Below are 18,012 nucleotides of genomic sequence, written 5' to 3' on the forward strand. Positions count from 1 at the left end.
CAGAAATACATTTCAAGTCTAAGAAAATCTCCATGCTACTATATTAATGTTTGAAGAGAAACTGGAATGCCTAAGGTAGAACAGGGGAACAACAGAAAGAACCAAAACTCAGTGTTTGCTAGAAGGGAGTCTAAAAAGATTAAAAGAGCTAGTGTCTCTGTAATAGTCCAACACATTGAAAGGGGAGACCACAGATGCTCTTCTCTTGCACCAACTGGCCTGTGAGAGCTGCCTCCTTTACTGAGCACAGGGACATGTTTGCTCCTGCTCACTGCTCTTGGAAAAGAATATGGATAATTGCCTACAGCAGGACAAAAGAAATCTGCTCATTACTAATGACTAGTAGTATCTTTGGATCGGAAAAATCCCTCGTGCTAGAGGTGCAATGCCTCCTCCCTACAAACGCACACAGTTTTTCCTTTTTGGAGGAGAAAACACTGCAAAGATTTAATGGTTCTGGTCCATCAAGCTGCATTGTTTCATCAAACTACAGCAACTTTTACCTCGAAGACAGCACCCCAGTTCTCACCAGTACTGGAGATAGAAGTGTTACAGCTAGTATTTGCTACAGATCAGTGACACAGTCTGTAAAGTTCCCTCTATTTCTTCTATTCATTTCCCTTTGTCACCTTGATTACCCAGACAGAAATGAAGTGGATAGAAACCCAGCATATATATCACTTGTCTCACATGGAGAAGATTAACTAGTTAACAATTGCATGGCACTCACACGACGCAGAGTGCTATTTAAGTACTGTCATTACTACAGGCATTCTGTGATTTTAAACTATACTTGTACTGCACTTGGCATCACCCAACGTCAATTTTCTCTGCTGAGTAAAGGAAAAATCCCCACCGATTTCTGCCAATGTGTTAACAACACACGAATAAAGAAAGAGCTCTGCAGTGCCGCTGTTGATTCCTCCTGGTCTTACCAACCACTGTTTTCAGTGCCGGGCCAAGCCAGCGTCTGTAAACCTTTCTCCCACAGGGCCCGAGTCAGATCAGGCTGAAAGTTATATGAAGCATGGAAGCACATCTCCTTCCCACCTTGTCTCAGTGGCAAAGCGCACTGCTCAAAAGCCTCAGTTATTAAAACCAATCTGTGATCCTGTCAGACTTCCACAGATCTTCATTTCAAATCAGGCCTGAGCTTTGAGCAGACATTTTCAAAACGCAAGAATGAGTTTCAGCAAGAGCCTTCCTGGATCAAAGACAGGCTTCTCTCAATCCGGACTGGGACTACGGAGCTGTGATGAATTATTAGTGCTGGCGGAAACAGCAGCACATGCATTAAACACTATGTCAGTGGAATAGGAACCCACTTGAAGACACTGCTGTAAAAATGAGAATGAGACCGCAGATCAGCATTACCACCTTGCAAGATCATTACAGGAGGGTACAAAGATGAACCATAAATCAGAAGGGTCTCCACTTTGCTAGGTTAGATACAACCACCAGCAGATCAACCCCGACCTCTTAAGAGTTTATAATTTCAAACTAAACAGTCACAACAGAGATGGGCATAAAATGCACAAACTGAAAAATAAAGTGATGGTAAACTACAAACTAATATCATGTTTTTGACAGTGGATTTATTTAGACAAGGATGAGAAACAGGGTAAGAGAGGAGTACATCCGTGTGGGAGAAAGAAAAAGAGCATGTACAGGATGGAGCCGAGTGGAAGAGGGAGGGAGGCAGAACCATAACAGCTCAGGCGGTCGGCTGAGCTCGTTTTATCCATTCTCTTACAGAGCAACAGTCCCTCCCCAGACTACTTCCGTAGTTAGTCCCATTGGCCCAAGAGTCCAGCTTGATCATCATGGCATTTTCTCTCAAAGCTAGATGAGGGTGAATGAAGAGAGGCAGCATCCAAGCTCTTTCTTTCCAGAATACAGCATCTCCCTCGCATCAGGAAAAAATGATCTTTTAATGAACTGTCTACAACAGCGTAACAACGCAAATATCTAAGTCTATTTAAAAGAACTCTTCACTGTTCCTGTGTGCCGGCTGCAGACACCTGATCGGGAAAATAATCCAAGTAATACAAGTCAGAGGTCATAACTCTTCATACGCTTTGGTTTGATCGCTTAACTACATTAAAACCACTCCAGTCACCCAAGATTCGGTCTCCGTACAATATGCCAATCCTTGCATTTTAAAAGCAGGCTATCAGCTAGCACCGTTCCCTTTAGGAGACTTACATCATCTTTCACCACAGCACCACCTCCAAGACAAACAGCACCCGGAGAGCCGAGGGGAGCCTGGAGGAAGGCTGGTTTGAATATTAGTAGTACAGTGTGGTTTGTATTGATTAACTAATGACTGCAGTATATGAAGCTTGAAAGGCAGCATTAATAACTCACTGCTGCACTGCTCTCATTTATCAGCGAATTACAGAGGGATGCAACTCTGCATCTCAATATATCATTCCTTTCATGAATCTCGGAGCAAATCAACATGCACACAGATTCTCAATGCAGAAACCCTGTTCCAAAGCAGCTTCCACCTAACAGTTGTGGAAGAAGTAGGAGAGTGAAAAGCTACTCTGCCTGGTTGTACTTTATCTCACTTTCCTTTTATTTCTTTTAATGAATACCACTGTTCTTTCCTCTATTCCTTTCTTCAACAGAAAAGAGTCTTGCTTTGCCAAATCAGTCTGAGAGCAAATGGTGTAGCAGTTAATCTATAAATCAAACATCACCATAAATTCTACTCTTTCTCCATCCAAAACTGCAGAGCTGTAAAACAGATTACATGGGATAGCAGAGGCTGGAAGGAAATTTGTGAGCTGCAAGGAGCCCATCACTGCCAAATGGCCTTGCCCTGCCCCTCCTAGCTCCCGCACTCCACCCCAACAAGGCTATAAATCTCGCCTGCCAAGAGTGGAGCATACAAACAGCAAACGAGCACGTACATTTAAAAACAAGCCAACCTTACACATTTCCCCTGGAAGGCTGATGCAGACCTTGGGGGAGAGGGGGAAAGGTTGCAGAATCTTTTTCTGGGAAATGCCTTAAAGCCAAGAAATAGGAAAAGTAAAACTCAGAAAAACTCTATATGGAGCAAAATGGAAAGTCATAGTGTAACGAATTCAGAGTTCTCAGTTCCCTCAAGGGCAAAAGGCGGATATGATTCCCGCTAATCTAGTTTTAAGGAACTCACAGGCTCTCCAGGGTGCAAGGCTATATGGATCCCCAATAATCAAGGCTGATAATCACATCTGATCAATATAGTGATTCAACCACCCTGTACAACGGCCCCCTGAGGGAACGTAAGAGTTAGAAGGCAATAAATGATGCAAGGGACAAATGCCCTCCCCCCTGCTGCCATACAATTCGGTATCTGACATTAAACCCAGCTGCTTTAAATGAGATTACATCAAGCTCTCAACAAACTGCAACATATGTGAGATTGTGTTAAAAGCGGAGGGATGGAGCAGAATATCACATGGGGGAAACGGGGACAAGGACCCCGTGTCCTGCATTGAAAACAAAGGAGGAAAGACACTGGAGAGGTAAGCTCCATGACTGTATGAGGTCATTCGCTTTCCCCAAGATAGTTTTCCAGGGATTAACGTTCCCTATCCTGGAGGGAGGCTAGGACAAGAGTTCTGACCAAGACAGCTGCAATGCTCCCTGAGACAACAATGAAAAGCAGAATCAGCAGTAAGATCCTCAGCACTTGCATATCTGCAGCTGCTTCAGTCTATGCGAGCAGCCACGAGTAAAGAGGGCTCCCTTAAACAATCTGCTCCCAGGGGAGCAATCATGCCTTGCCTTAAATCTCCCCATTAAATCTTCCTTGAAAAACATGAGCTTTCCCTGCTGGTGAAGACAGCAGTAACAGATAACTGCAAATTTATTAAAATGTGGATGTTACAAGCAAGTCCTTCCATGGACTTGTTTTCCTTGATTCCCACAGAGAGACTTATCCTAACATGGGAAACCTTGCTAGAGACCTGGAGGAAAGAAGGTAAAAATGCTAGCCTACTTGAACTAAAGTCACCAGGTAATTCTGTGTACTTTCAGGTAAACACTGTTAAGACTTTGACAAGATACAATTACATTTTATAACATACCTCTGGAATTCTGTCTGTGACCAGTGTTTTCATCTAATCATGTTATTTTAAAATTCTTCTGGTAATTTGTCCTTAATTCTACATAAACTGCTGCTCTGGCATAAAGTGTACTCTGTGATATCAAAGTCAAACAGATTAGGCATGATCCACTTTCAACAAGGGAATGTTTTGGAGAGGAGACCATATAACTTAAAAGCCAAAGCTGGCTCCCTATTTTAATTAAAGAGAGATTAAACATCCATCATGATAAGAAAACAGAGACATTTTATAAAATCAATTACCATCCACAGCGTCACTCTAGTTTAACACCTGCAGTTTCTGAGAGAAAGAACACAGTATAACATTCCATTAACATTTAGAAAATGTAAATCAAATATTCTTGCTATAGGGCAACATCAGTCACAAAATATCTGAGAAAAATAACCTTGTTATGCAGTCAGGTGTTATAACATTGACAAAACAACATGGAGACATTACTGCCTCAGAAATGCGTCCAAACAAATTCACATCATTAAGATTTTTAACAACTTAAAGCTACTTTTGGTACTCCCTTACTCCAAAAAGCCCTGCAAAGACAGGTATTGCATCTGCTGCTCAGGGGCAGGGGACACTAACGGTCCGACCAGCCTTAACTCCAAGTGGAGAGCCTTTCCTAGCCTCTGAGCTTTACCCAAAATAGTTCAGGTTGCACTGTACGCCACCTTATAAGGTTAGAAATTCACTTCCCAGCTGCGTTTCAGTTGGCTAAATGAGCCACATAGAGGAGCCTACGACAACAGTTCTGAGGCCTTAAGCAAATCACTTAACACTCCACCTTATAAGAAGGTTAGCACTAACCTACTTCATGGAGATGTTTTGAGGCAATGTCTGGAAAGTACTTCGAAATCCTCAGATGGATGGCGACAAGTGCTAAGTATTAGACCACAGGACTTATTTGGCTACTCTGAATCTATGTGATTACAACTGCTACTGCAATTTAAGACGGTAAAACAATAAGCAATGTCCAACGCAGGAAGAGAACTTACATAACTGACATGCAAGGTCATAATCTACATCTAAAGAGAGCACAGACATGCACTCGCACACTTCTATAGAGATGGAACGAAGCTTTGGTTGAGTATCTCAGTGTTTCAAAATACCCTTTTGGAATTGCAAGGGCTGAGACGCATACATTCCTCAAAAATGCCATAATAACCATAAAGTATTATACTTGGCATTCAGTTTTGTTGCTTCTGTCATTATAAAAATCAGTCTTCTGTTAGCATCATTTGACAATACGCTGTATTTTAGATCTCAGCATATGAATGTATAAGGTAATTATACATAATATGTATAATTGATACAGTAAAAACTCCTACCACAAGAGATTTAATATAGGGCTGCAAAATGAAATACATTCAAACTTTTGAGAAAATTGAAGAGAGACTATGAAAAGGTTATAATTAAACTACTAATGTAAAGAGGGACATTTTATTTTAATTTGAGAAACAAGCAAGCAAGAGACTCAATCTGGCAGCTCCCTGCCTGAGAAGCTTAAAATGAAGTTACACAACAGCTCTAAATTCCTGGTATGTTTGATGGAAAGTGCCCACACCTTCCATGTTACCTCTTAAGTCTATCACACTGATTTTCCAGTTAAAAACAACAAAAGTGTGGTTACAACGTATGCCAGATGCACATGCCTGAGAAACAGGTATCAGAAAAGATATCAGCAAGAGGCAAGTATAATCCAGAAGGGGCAATAGGGCTATCTTTGCAGCAGCAGTCACACTGGCTGAAGACAGTGCTTATTCTCTTCTGTACAACGAGATAGAATTTAAGATATAAATGCATTGCAACTACAGGCATAGATGCATCATTTAATGAGACTGGAAGCAGAAAAAAAGCTGTCTTTCACGACCCCCTTTCTTCTTCCTCATCACTGGGTGACCCTCTACTGCGTGAATATTTCACTTAATGCTGAAGAATTTTTTTAACCTGCATCCCCAGTGACACAGCACTGTATAAAGAACTCATTTTGCTACAGCTTGTTCTGTTCAGCTAATGGAAAAGAAACAGTACAAGAAAGTGTTGGCAGCAGGACTTCTCTGCAGTGAAAGAGACACATATTAATCAAGCAGTTGTATGACCAAGCAGCTGCTAATTAGGGTGTACAAAGAAACCATCTTCATTTGTTGAACCGCAAACATTTATTTTAACTCCAAACCCAACACTCCCAAAAAAACACCTGTTGTATAAGAGGTATAATCCCAAATTCCAAAGACAGAAATGAAAGATGCATACAAAATAACTATTCAATAACTACCCACCCTGACCTAAAAGAGATTCCTTTCTCAAGCTATCTTCTTCTGCTCTGGTGGTTTCTCATAGTCTGAATGTATCCAGACCTCCCTGAGAAGGTAATTCAACCCTTCACCTCTTTCACAGAAAATAAAGATGGAGAGATTTCTTGTAGAACCCATCTGAACAAGGTCTGGGAAGCAGCCTCATTTGGCCCAATTCCTTTCTCACCTTGCCTTCATCAGGAAACAAAGCTGGTGGCTTCTCACTGTTCCTATTTGCTACCCTGCAAAGCAGGGCTTTGGTTGCACAGCCTGGATTAAAGTAGCCTAAAATAATTTATGAGAGACATGAAGAAAGAGTTATGTTTTTAACAATTTTGAGGCAGAATACTACCAATATAGAGAGTGCTTGGTTTCACTATATAAATATCTCTGACAACCAAACAATAACTCTGCATCTTATTTTAGAGCTCAACCCCAAAGTGGTAGACTTTGAAACTCTCCACACTCCTGTTATTCCCTGAGGTGCTTCTAAGATGATCACTGTCAGAGTCAAAGAGTCTATAAAAAGGATAAAGGAAGCTGGGAAATTTCCACAGAGGTGGTGCCAGAATAACATTTTAGCCATCTTTGAGTGAAGCCAGTCTGCACCACTGGAATCTCTCTGCCAAAGTCCAAGAGCTCCCCCAACTGACTTTTGGGATCACTGCAGTCATATCCAGAAGATGCACAGTTGCTCAAGTACCTGAAAAGTTCCAGGTCTGCTCAAAATGGTGTTCAGACTTACTTCTTAAAAGCCAATGCTTGTACGCAGAAGAGCTTGAGAACTCATTAACAGAAGCTGTCATTGTGAAGAACAAGGAAGAAATGACGTGGGCACATGGCATACTCTACCCTCACGCTTAAGGGAACACCAAGAGAGGCCTGCCAAACCAGCAACAGTATCTTGTCACAATACATCTATTTTTGTGTTACATACAGTCTGTCATCTATATGAAAAACTCAGTCAAACAGGAAACTGTTTTGCCAAAAACATGGCCTGACCTCAAAATCCTCATTTTTCCCCCCACAGCACTAGGTTTACAGAACTAGTTACCATAAAAAGCTTATACAACCACAGAACAGCTGGATAAAAATCCTATCCTCCCCTCCTTTTTAAGCATGGTAAAAAGCATTCCAGAAAGACTTAAGCTCCTTTACAAGAAGGTCCTATTCCATTTACAAGCAGTGGTAGCTGAACAACAACTGAAACCCCTCCGAGGCAAATATCAGATGTTCCCCAGCATCTCCCCAAAATCCTCAACAGGATCAGAGAGAAATCAAAGCTGCCAAGATTCAAGATACCAACACTTATAAGATCTGGTATTTGCCAGATTTACTAAACTTTGCTATTTTTACTAATTTTTTTTCACTATTATTATTTTTACTAAACTAAACTATGCAAACTTGATCATCCTTCCACACCTCCATGGAATTCATAAGATGCATGCAAGAAGAAAAACAGGTCAAGCTACAAACACCTTTTGTAAGAAGTTAAAAACATGTTTCATTTAGCTTCTATTGTCTAACTTTTGCTCATGAAGTGAGGTTTTTTTTTGGGGGGGGGGGGGGTTTAAACAGATTATTTTCATGCTGTAACCAGCTTTTCTTCTCAAAATAATCTGGTCTTATTTCTACTTTTCGAAAGACATACCCCTCTATTCTGAGCTCAGAACAAAAAGGAAGCCGAAGACAGACGAGATGGAACTGTTAACATGTAAGCATGAAAGCAGTGATTGGGAGACAGCCATGATTGCGTGACCCTAATTTAAACCTCAGGTTAGTTCTGCATAAAACTCTTAAAGAAACTAACTCTTGTGTACTGAAGTGTTGAAACGGCCACACTAAAGAGGATACTGGCTCTGCTGATGGTCACTGCACTGTACGGTCAAAGGAGAGTAAGTGCTTTTGCTGTGCTGGTGGCACCACCTACCGGAGATTAGGGCCAAATTAAAATAATTTTGAATGAACCACTTCTGAAGATGAAGAGGAAAAAAAAAAAACCCTGACAGTATCTAAAATGAAAGCATGTCACATTTCATTCCTAATCCGGAGATTTGTTTCTTGAAGTCAAACTTGGTTAACACGGATAACACAAGTGATTCTGTAAACCCCTCGCACACCTACCTGAAGGACAGAGACAAAGAATCAGGTATGCTAGAGAAACAGGTTTTCTGACATGTTGTAAATGTTTAAAAATTCACATCAAGACTATGGCTGAATGTTACAGACTCAACCCCTCCTTCTGCTCCTTTTCAAGACTGTAAAGAACACTGTATCTATCCATTACAGCCTCTCTGCTGTTGGTAGCTTTTATATGCCTGCAGGCACTAACAGCCTAGAGATATGTAGTGTCACCAGGGACTCGTATTGCAGAGAAATGGGAGGATCTTGTCTGCAAGTGCCAGGGAACAATGACAGCAGCTCCACAGTGACATTTAAGCTTTAATTTGCACGCAAATGTCAATATTTATTAGTCACATCAAGATCTTCAGCAAAGTTCTTCTGAGTTACTAAGTCTCTGTGGTTATACTTTTAAATAGGAGGCTTCAGAAAATAAAACACTGGTTCTGGGTAACCCACTTATTCCAGATTTTCTAGCTTCCTAATTTCATCCTTTTCTATTGATTTATTCTGTGGAAAGCTATTTCAAACCAGTCTATGCACTGACAGTGTTTAAAAAAAAAAATACTTACTGTTATTCTAACAATTAACCATGAACAAGTAACAGTCTGGAGTTATAAGCGTATTTATATATTTAAATGATGGAAATTTTAAAGCAAGAGATGTCTCCTACCTGCAGCATAATGTAGGAACAACAGTCGTTTGCTATTAAAGCACTTTTAAAGTGTCCACACATTCCTGTCACCATTTTGTCTGCCACATTCCATCCTGTGCCTTAGTTTTCAAAAAGCCACAAATGTTGAAATCTCTCTCAAGTGTTTTTAGTCATGATGTCAACAAGTCTCCCTAATTCTTCTTTCTTTCTAGAAAGTCAGGAATTAGGCCTCAAAGCAAGTTAGCAAGAAAGCAAGTGAAACTGCTTTCAAATGTGTGTGTGTGGGGGGGGGGGGGGTAGTGCCCCACTCCCCCCTCCTGATGTTCCTCTCATTTGGACCCAATGGGAAGCCTTACACCAATCTGCCTTCCTGCTGTAGGCCGGAAGCAAGCAGGATCGCTGCCTTCGTAGCTAGCCTGCACTTGGATTAAGTGGAACATAAGAGAGACAGTTTCATGGCAGCTTAGGCTTAAGTCAGGGCCCCCTTCTTTATGGGAACATCGGTGGCAGCTCAGTTAGGCATCAAGCCAGTTCAGGGAAATGAACCAGCCATTTTTTTCCTTTTCTTTTCTTTTTGGTTTAGTTTTTACAGCTCTCCAAACTAGCTCCCTACCTGCTTCTGGTGCAACAGGGATGGCAAGATGCACGCTTGAAGAAAAGGAAGGGCAGGCCCACCACAGCTTAGACACAGATCAGCTTAAACCTCCATGGAAAGGCACTTTAAGAATGTTATGAAGTTTCAATTGTTCTAGCTAAAGCAAATATGTTCTTTTTTTTTTTTTTCATTTTATTGTAAATTAAGAACTGTTTTTGTATCAAGATTATGCTCTGGGGAGAAACAGAAGACCCTAGTCGAGAAGAAAAAAGGATATTGCAGTGGTTTCTGAGCAGAGGCAAAGTATCTATCAGTACTATGTCACTTACCAGGATTTTGGCTCGCCAAAATGCAAGTAGTTGATACTATAGAGATCCATGTCCTCTGTATGCCAAGCAAATGTTGTCTTCCACATCCCAAAGTAGAGGTAGGGAGTGTTTACACCTTCTATGATAATACCACACTCATGTTCCACCATGTCTAAGAGGGTGTTCAGATTGCCAATGTTCCATTCTTCCACATCCTATAATTCAAAAGAAATATGTTTTGTATTGGAACATATCAGAACTTGCTGCTGCAGAATATCCCACAACCCCCTTGAATGCCTTAAAGTGTGGTTATAAATATCCTAATGTTATCCTGGAGGGTTTCCTGTATCTGCATTAATTTAATTTCCCTCCATTTCAATCAAGTTTACTCTTAATGTTTATCAATAACCACAAAAAAGATGTGTTAACCCTACATTGTGGTAAAAGGCTTACCAGCTTCTTATTACATGCATTCTCTAAAGAAGCATCTGAGATACTCCACCATTAAGTAACTGTTTTACTAATAAATACAAGATAAACTAAAGGTAAAATACACTTCTCTCACAAGGATATTCCATTTAGATTACATTCTTCATGTAGAGAATGTCTCGGATCAACTGATCATGAACACTAGACTGAAATGCGGCCAGACAGGCAGAGACCTCTACATCAGCGAGGTACTTCACATAAAGAATAGGGAAGACAAATTTGCTGACAAATATTTCAATAGAAAGACTAATGAAAAGAAAAATTCTAAGTCTAGTAGTCAGTTTTCTGTACTTTAGTACAAAATAGAAAAGCCACACAAGTTGGTACAAATCTTTAAGCTTGAGATTGCCTGAAGAGTAATACAATCTCCAAAAAGAAATTAATCATCTCCTTCCCACCCCTTTTCCCTAGTGCATTTAGCATGCATGCAAGTAACAGATACACATGAAAGCAATATCAGCTTCATGCCGCTTGCTGGAATAACTGTAAGACAGTGAAATTCAAGCTGCTCATCTTGAAACTTTCTAAATCAACCTAAAAAAAAAAAAACAACAAAGAGGGGGCAGGAGGTAAAGGGATGTAGAAAGGAAGCAGCTGAAAAGCAAGATGAAAAGGAGTGCAGAGAGAAAATGTATCTTGCTACTCTGATACCTCAGTGCTTAGAGCAATATAAGTAATTGGACAATAGGAAATGTTCTTTTAGAAGTGGCTGGCAATCCTATTATGTAAGTTCTGCTTATAGGAGCTTGAAGGAAACTGAAGTAAACAAAACCTATATTCAGGACATTGCAGAAGTTACTTCTCCTACAGCTTGCATTCACGTCCAGTTACGTCGCTTTCCCTGATCGTATCCTGGATAAGAACGTGATACTCTCATCAAAGTAGCAAAAACCTTTTATGCAAGTTTTATACAGACTTCTGCCAGAGGCTCCATAAGAATTCAACTAAATCAATCTATGTCTAATTTTTCTAGTAAGATTAAGAATTATCACAGATTCCATTGACTCTGTCATCCTGAATCTCTGGGGAGGGATGGAAGTTTAGTCACATTATCCTAGTGAGGGAAGAATAAAGATTTAAGTTGCCTTTTCAAGGTGGCTAAATCTAATAACTCATTCTGAAGTACTACTTCTAATGAGTAAACAGCAATAAAGAAAAGTCAGTGTCCATAATATATATAAAAAAAAGAGCCAGGCTTTTCACTTACTGAATCATACAGTGAGCCGCTGATATCAGCCCCATAAATTGGTGAGACAAATGTGAGATTCTTCCAGTACTTACGCTCCAAATCTTCAAAATCTTGATGGCGAGGAGTACAATACCTGATAAAAACATAGAAAAGGGCATGATGTAAGAAGTCTCAAGGAACATTCATCAGAGACTGATAAATGACTGAAAAGCAGCATGCATTTCTCAGCTTTGTGAAAGACCTGCTTGGAATAGGCACTCCTAACTTTAAGGACAGAAAAAGACAGGAACTGGAGTTTGGGCAGCAGATTCTAGGGAGCAAGACACAATAAAAGTGGACACGCAACAGTGAAAATTGATCCCCTTGTGTTTTTATAGCATCCTCCATCGAATCATCTCAAAGCAATGTACAAAATATCAACAAATTATCTGGACTTGTTACTACACCTTAAAAGTATATTATATTTAGCATAGGAAGAAATCAAAGAAAAAAATGAGGTGGATTAATATCATGTTGTAGTGCAAGGATACAGCCAAGCACACAACTCCAGTCTTTTTGTTTCTAGTCCCAGAATTTAAGCTAGTAAACTTCCTTCCTTCTCTCATTTTCTAGGGCCTGTAAGCCTGAAAGTGCTCTAAAAGTAAGGTAGCTTTCAAAATAGACACTCAGGAGGTTACTAAAGATGTGCTTCATTTTTAATTCTACTTAGATTCATATAATTTACTGCCTTTCCAATCTTTCTACAAAAACTCTTAGTGCATATTGACAAAAAAATAGCACGAGCATTTATGTGAAGCACCAGATCACCATCCCTAAGGATGCAGGAGATTAAGTTATCACACAGGTTGCTGAACACAGGCAAAGCACTCATGTATATGTTTTACTAGCAACGTTTTAAGATTGAATGCATGTTTGTCAGTGTTGCTTGAGTTAAAACCCAAGATACTCCAGAGCTCTGAGAAAGTGGATCTGCAAAAAGAATGCAACTGCAGCTCATGCCAGAGTTAACTTGTCTCAGCTAACTGAAGTGTTTTGCAATATTCCCATTCACTTCAGAAGACGTGTGCTACCAATATTAGCTCAGGCACTCCAAGATACGGATATTTGTACCTCAGCTTTTCAAGACAAACATTCATAAACGGAGAGCTCTTCTTTGGGTCTCAAGACATTTTTTCAGAGATATTCTTAGCCAAAGACTGACTTCCAAGAACCTTTCTATACCAGTTCACAGAAAAAGATCAAAGATACTTCAAGAGCAACCAAGTTATAAACTTGTTTAAGATTCTGGACTTTTAAAATTTCAAGAAAAAGCTGTTTCCACCAAAATGCTTCTGATTTAACAAGGATGGCTGCATTTTCTTTTCAGTTTGTTTTTAGAAAGAAAGGCTTTCCGCAAAACGCCCCTGTTCACAACATAACGCAACGCTTAACACTAACATACTTCTCGCTATTAGCCAGACGCCGGTACTCTCCCACAGTCATCGGTTTCTTCTGTATATTATACTGGGTGAATAACCCTGACTGTCCAGTAACCACCTGCTGAATAGGAGCTGGGATAACCATATCATCTATATCATCGTAGGTTTTTCGGGGCTTCCATTCCTTGGGAGGAATCACCTGGAAGAGGAGGAAAAACAAACAAACAAAACTTCATGGGCACAACAGGCAAACACTTAACTTTTACTGAGAAAAACACATTTAAGCAGAAGGTATTTCATCCTGCTGCTGTAGGATATCAAATAACCGCACCATCTCAAATAACCAGCACATAAGTCAAGCCACCTGTTCTGAAACTGCTGAAATACAGGACTCAGTAACATCATTAGAGGGCTGATAGCTTCTTTAAAACTAGGAAACCTCACAATCCTGTTGCATTATTGCTGTTGCTGTTTCTGTATTTGTAGGTGAAACACCAGGGTTCCAAATAGCTCTTTAAACAAAAAGGGGCAGGGGGTGGAGAAGGACAAAAGAAAACTGTGGGGAACGTGCCCAGAACTCTTTCCCCATTCTTAGAGACTGTGCAAAAAACTGCTACAAAGCAGCGCTGAGTCTGGAAGAAAAAGCTTAAATTTTAAAGAGAACAGCTGCCAATAATTCTAGGCTCAAGATCAGAGAACAATCAGTAGAACATTCAGTGAGCATGCAGAATGACGAAAATGTATCTGCAATCTAACTTGGTATATGGATTTACTGGAAAAAAAAGCTATAGGAATGGAAGCACAAGTTATTGATTTTCATGGGCATGGTTCCTCCAGGATATGATGAGCTCTGCTTCCATTAAAAGGTTTTGAACCGCAGTCACAGTAACCAGACACAAAGATTAACTTGAAATGCTGAGATTTAGTCCTATAGGTAGCCATTTCTTTATGGCATCTGGAATTCACCAGCAGCTTTTATTAAAATAATCTACCCTACTGGTCTCCCAGAATGTAATTGCTAGTACACTTGAGCGGACAAGGAAACATATTACAGAGAGCTTTTTATCAGTACCCAGCTCTATTTAGAACTGTAATAAAAACAGTAATTGACCTATGTTTTAACAAAAGGTAAATATTATTTCATGCCTAACAGCTTTACCTCTCTCCTCTGCTGTGCTTTATTAAGTTCTGCTAAATACTACACGTACAACTACCTTGTCAGGACAAATGAATCTCTCAGCCTATGGTGCAACAAGACACAGCCACAGAAATAATCTTTCTATTCAGTTAGTCCTGATTTTTTCCAAGCACCTGTAGGCAAAGTATTGAATTTTTAAAGCTTCCCATGAAGAGGTCTCTTAATGTTTCATCAGTTTCAGCATAAAATGGGGGTGGGGAGAGGAGATGGACAGAGATTTTCAACCTGGCTGGACAGCTATTTTCTGAAGGTCAAAACAAGACTTTCAAATACCTTTGAGGACCACACGTACACAGGATGCATTTACAGGTCCAGATTCAAGCTAGCATAAGGTGGTAGTTCAGAGCATAAAGAGAGTAAAAGTTTGTACCAATTCATATGGATATAGCTTTACATATATCTCAGGGTCTCTTCACCATCCAAACTTAAGTAGGCTTCAAAAACTTGATTCTTTACCCTACACTGAGGAAGCTGAAGACCTCACACCTCCAGCCATTGAGGACCACAGCTATCTGTATCTATATCTCAGTAACAGGATCAGGACCTGGAAGCACCCTTACTCCAACTCTGGAAGCACTGGGAACATCTTTGTTTTCCAGTTAGGGAGGCTTCCTTTAAATAAAAGCTTCTTTTAGTCTTATGAAAGGCCTGAAAACCCTCCCCCTTTCCTCTGTAGCTAAATCAAAACACAGAGATTGCAAGTTCAATTTTCAAAACGATGCTCTGCCTCACTACATTTAAGTAAACTACCTCCAAGTGATATTATTTCACAGATACCTTACTGAAGACAGACAGTCAGGAAAGTGCCCTCCAGGAAGCTTTCAATACCTAAGCTAAGGCAACTCACCTTGGCAAGCCCTGCTCGGTGAGCTCCTTGCGATTCAATGTAGGCAATATATTTCCCAAAGTCCCGAAACTCCTCGAGGGTGGGACGAAAGGTCATGATCTTACAGCCAGGGTTCTGCGGACTTGGATTTTCAGACCCCATATTTCCAGTAGGGCGGCAACGCCTGAACAGTGAAAACAAAAAGGAAAGAAATAAAGAGAAGAATGGAGAAGAGAAGCAGGAGAAAGAAACGGTAGTTGGATATCTTTATTTTCCTTCTATATTCTCTAATAAATCTTGTAAAAATGCCTGGGCATGTTTTTCACTCCCCCACTAATAAGAGAGCATTTAAGGTATCCTCTAACACGGACTTGAAGGGCTTCTGACCAAAAATCCACTTAGTCTATGTGTTAGCAGAGCCCCAAGAAGGGTCAAATATCAAGAAACTCCACTAAGTCTTCTAGGCACTTCACTATTGCTTTTCTGTGAAAAGAGCTCAGATACTGTAGCAAGTGACAGAACTCACTTCTAAAACAGGTAACATCACTGGGATGAATTCTCATTTCCACACAGGAAAATGAGACACTCCTATAACTGTGTATTTATACTCATGTAAACAACCCTACACCCAAGAAGGCCAGAAGAAACTGTGCTGCATTAGCAATGCCCTGGTATCGTTTGAGTGCTCAGATGTGGCCTAAACATAGCTGATGGTCTGCACATACTTCAGTCCCCTCCGTTTATTGGATGAAATTGTGTGTCATTAAAATGGCAGTCAAGGTCAACACACTTTTTACTAAACGCATACAGGGAACCAGTTGCCTCTTAAAAATTTTCCATCAGAATGCTGCTTCCTTTTCTAAGCTAATTTCAACAACAACATCTTAAGGCCAATGTATTAGCTACTATTTCTTCTGGTTCCTTATGTGCTAGGCCACATACAAAACTATAAAAGGGAGTTTTAAACAGGCAATGCCTGCATTACAAGTTGATTGTATTTCCAATGTACATAGAGAAAATGAAGTGTTGGACAATTCATCAAAAAAATGTAGGTGTGCACTTTCAAAATGCCTTCCAACCTGAAAAGCAAAATTGCTCAGTTTACTTCAAAATGTGCAGGAAAAGAATTCAAAACAATTCAGGGTGAAATAATAATTTTTAAAACCAGCCTTTGTAAGCTTATGCTAGAAACCTGTACGGCAAACAGAAAGTTTTAATGAGCTTCAGCAGCAAATGTAACTATGGAAATACTCTGCACATCTGAAAAACAGACAAAGTACATACGATAGAGTCAGAATATCACTAGAGGGCAGTACAGGACTTTAAATGAAAAATACAGCGTGCAGCAATACTACATCAAATGTGACTTCTAAATCACAAGTAAGGTAAGTTTGGATTTAAGTTGATTTTGAACTAGCCAAAAAGTATTACAGATGCTAATAAAAATACTCTCTGTGTTAGGAGGGGAAAAAAATAAAATACACACTGCTATACCAATCCTTTAAGCATTGAGTGTGGCAGAAGACTCGTCTCCAAAGAGACTGTATACACACACTCTTGCCTCCTATGATTAAAAAATATCATGTGCTAATTTGGGCAGATCCAGTACCCAGCTCTCCCAAGGCATCAAAGTTTCTGTTACGATTTTAGCTTAGTAAAACAGTTTTCATTACAAAGGCAGAAGAACATTCACTACTTAGAAGTTAAAAATATTGTCAGAACAGCTTTTATGTAAAATTTGTTTCAAAACGGTGGTCTGCAATTATAAGCTCTTCCCTAAGGCAGGCTCAGGAAGACTCGTGCATAAAGTAGAAGCCTCTCTCACGCTCCTCCTATCCACACGGCTCTGCCTCGCCTCCACAGTTGCAGCTTTATTATCTTCCTTAAACTAGACGCCCTGCCAGAAGAGCGCTTCCAAAGTCCATAACAACATCAAAGTACGAACTCAAATACTGTAAAATAATCCAGAGAAAAATCATCCTAGGAAAAGGATACAATTTCACTCCCTTCACTCCTCTCTCCCTCAGTAATACACAGATGCTTCTAACAACGGCATTTCTAACAGAAATTGTTGCAGTCTTCAATAAATAGGTCCTTTAATCAACCACTTCGATCTTCAGTGTGGCTGTGCTTGAAGAGATTTCTAACCTCACGATACAGAAAAGGTTCTGCCACCTTTCAGGGTCAATATTTTAAGATAAGGAATATATTTGATCTATACCCACAAGAACAATTTACTGCACAACTCTTTCACAGAAATGCAAAAAGGAAATAGCACCTCCTGTTCCCAAGACAAACCACCGGAGCTGGTAAGCACCAAGCTCAGGGCATCCATCGACTGGAAGCTTCCTCCAAAGTATTTTAAGAAAACTTTATTCACCAGAAAAGTATGGCCGATTCTGGTGAAGAGTTCAGAGGAAAAGTGAATATTCGAGAAGTGGGACACACACAGAAACCATCCCCAAACTTCTATTCAGACAGAGTCTTGGTGAGAATACTTCTTCTATTTTTAAACTAGGCCTAGAAACCACATGAAAGTTCAAAAAAACAGGATGAACAAAGTCATGCCGTACATCAGTGCTGCGCACAGGCTGATCTAGAGTATCTGGCATAGGGTAAGAATCTCAGATTCCTTCCTGAGGAGGATCCTTGCCAGTACCATCTGCTCCAGGGATGCCTTCCCAGGATTTGCAGCTTTACTTTAGACCCACAACCACAAAAAGAGTAGACAAAGCCAGGTTTTATCCCATGTTTTCTCAAGATTGTCTCCAACAGCTCCAATTTTCATTCCACGTGCTGGGAGTGAA

General features: G+C 40.1%; 1 protein-coding gene across 2 annotated transcripts in view; it reads right to left on the reverse strand.

The window, feature by feature from the left end:
* KDM4B (lysine demethylase 4B) overlaps nt 1-18,012 on the reverse strand; it is a 90,145-nt gene that overhangs the window by 67,967 nt on the left and 4,166 nt on the right. For both annotated transcript variants that reach the window (XM_067312589.1, XM_013942695.2), the window contains exons 2-5: nt 15,227-15,389; nt 13,205-13,380; nt 11,782-11,896; nt 10,107-10,300 (exon numbers count right to left, since the gene is read on the reverse strand). In XM_067312589.1, coding sequence (XP_067168690.1) covers nt 10,107-10,300; nt 11,782-11,896; nt 13,205-13,380; nt 15,227-15,389 — 648 coding nt within the window. The remainder of the gene's footprint in view (nt 1-10,106; nt 10,301-11,781; nt 11,897-13,204; nt 13,381-15,226; nt 15,390-18,012) is intronic.

This window comes from Apteryx mantelli, chromosome 30 (assembly GCF_036417845.1).
Source record: "Apteryx mantelli isolate bAptMan1 chromosome 30, bAptMan1.hap1, whole genome shotgun sequence".
NCBI lineage: Eukaryota > Metazoa > Chordata > Aves > Apterygiformes > Apterygidae > Apteryx > Apteryx mantelli.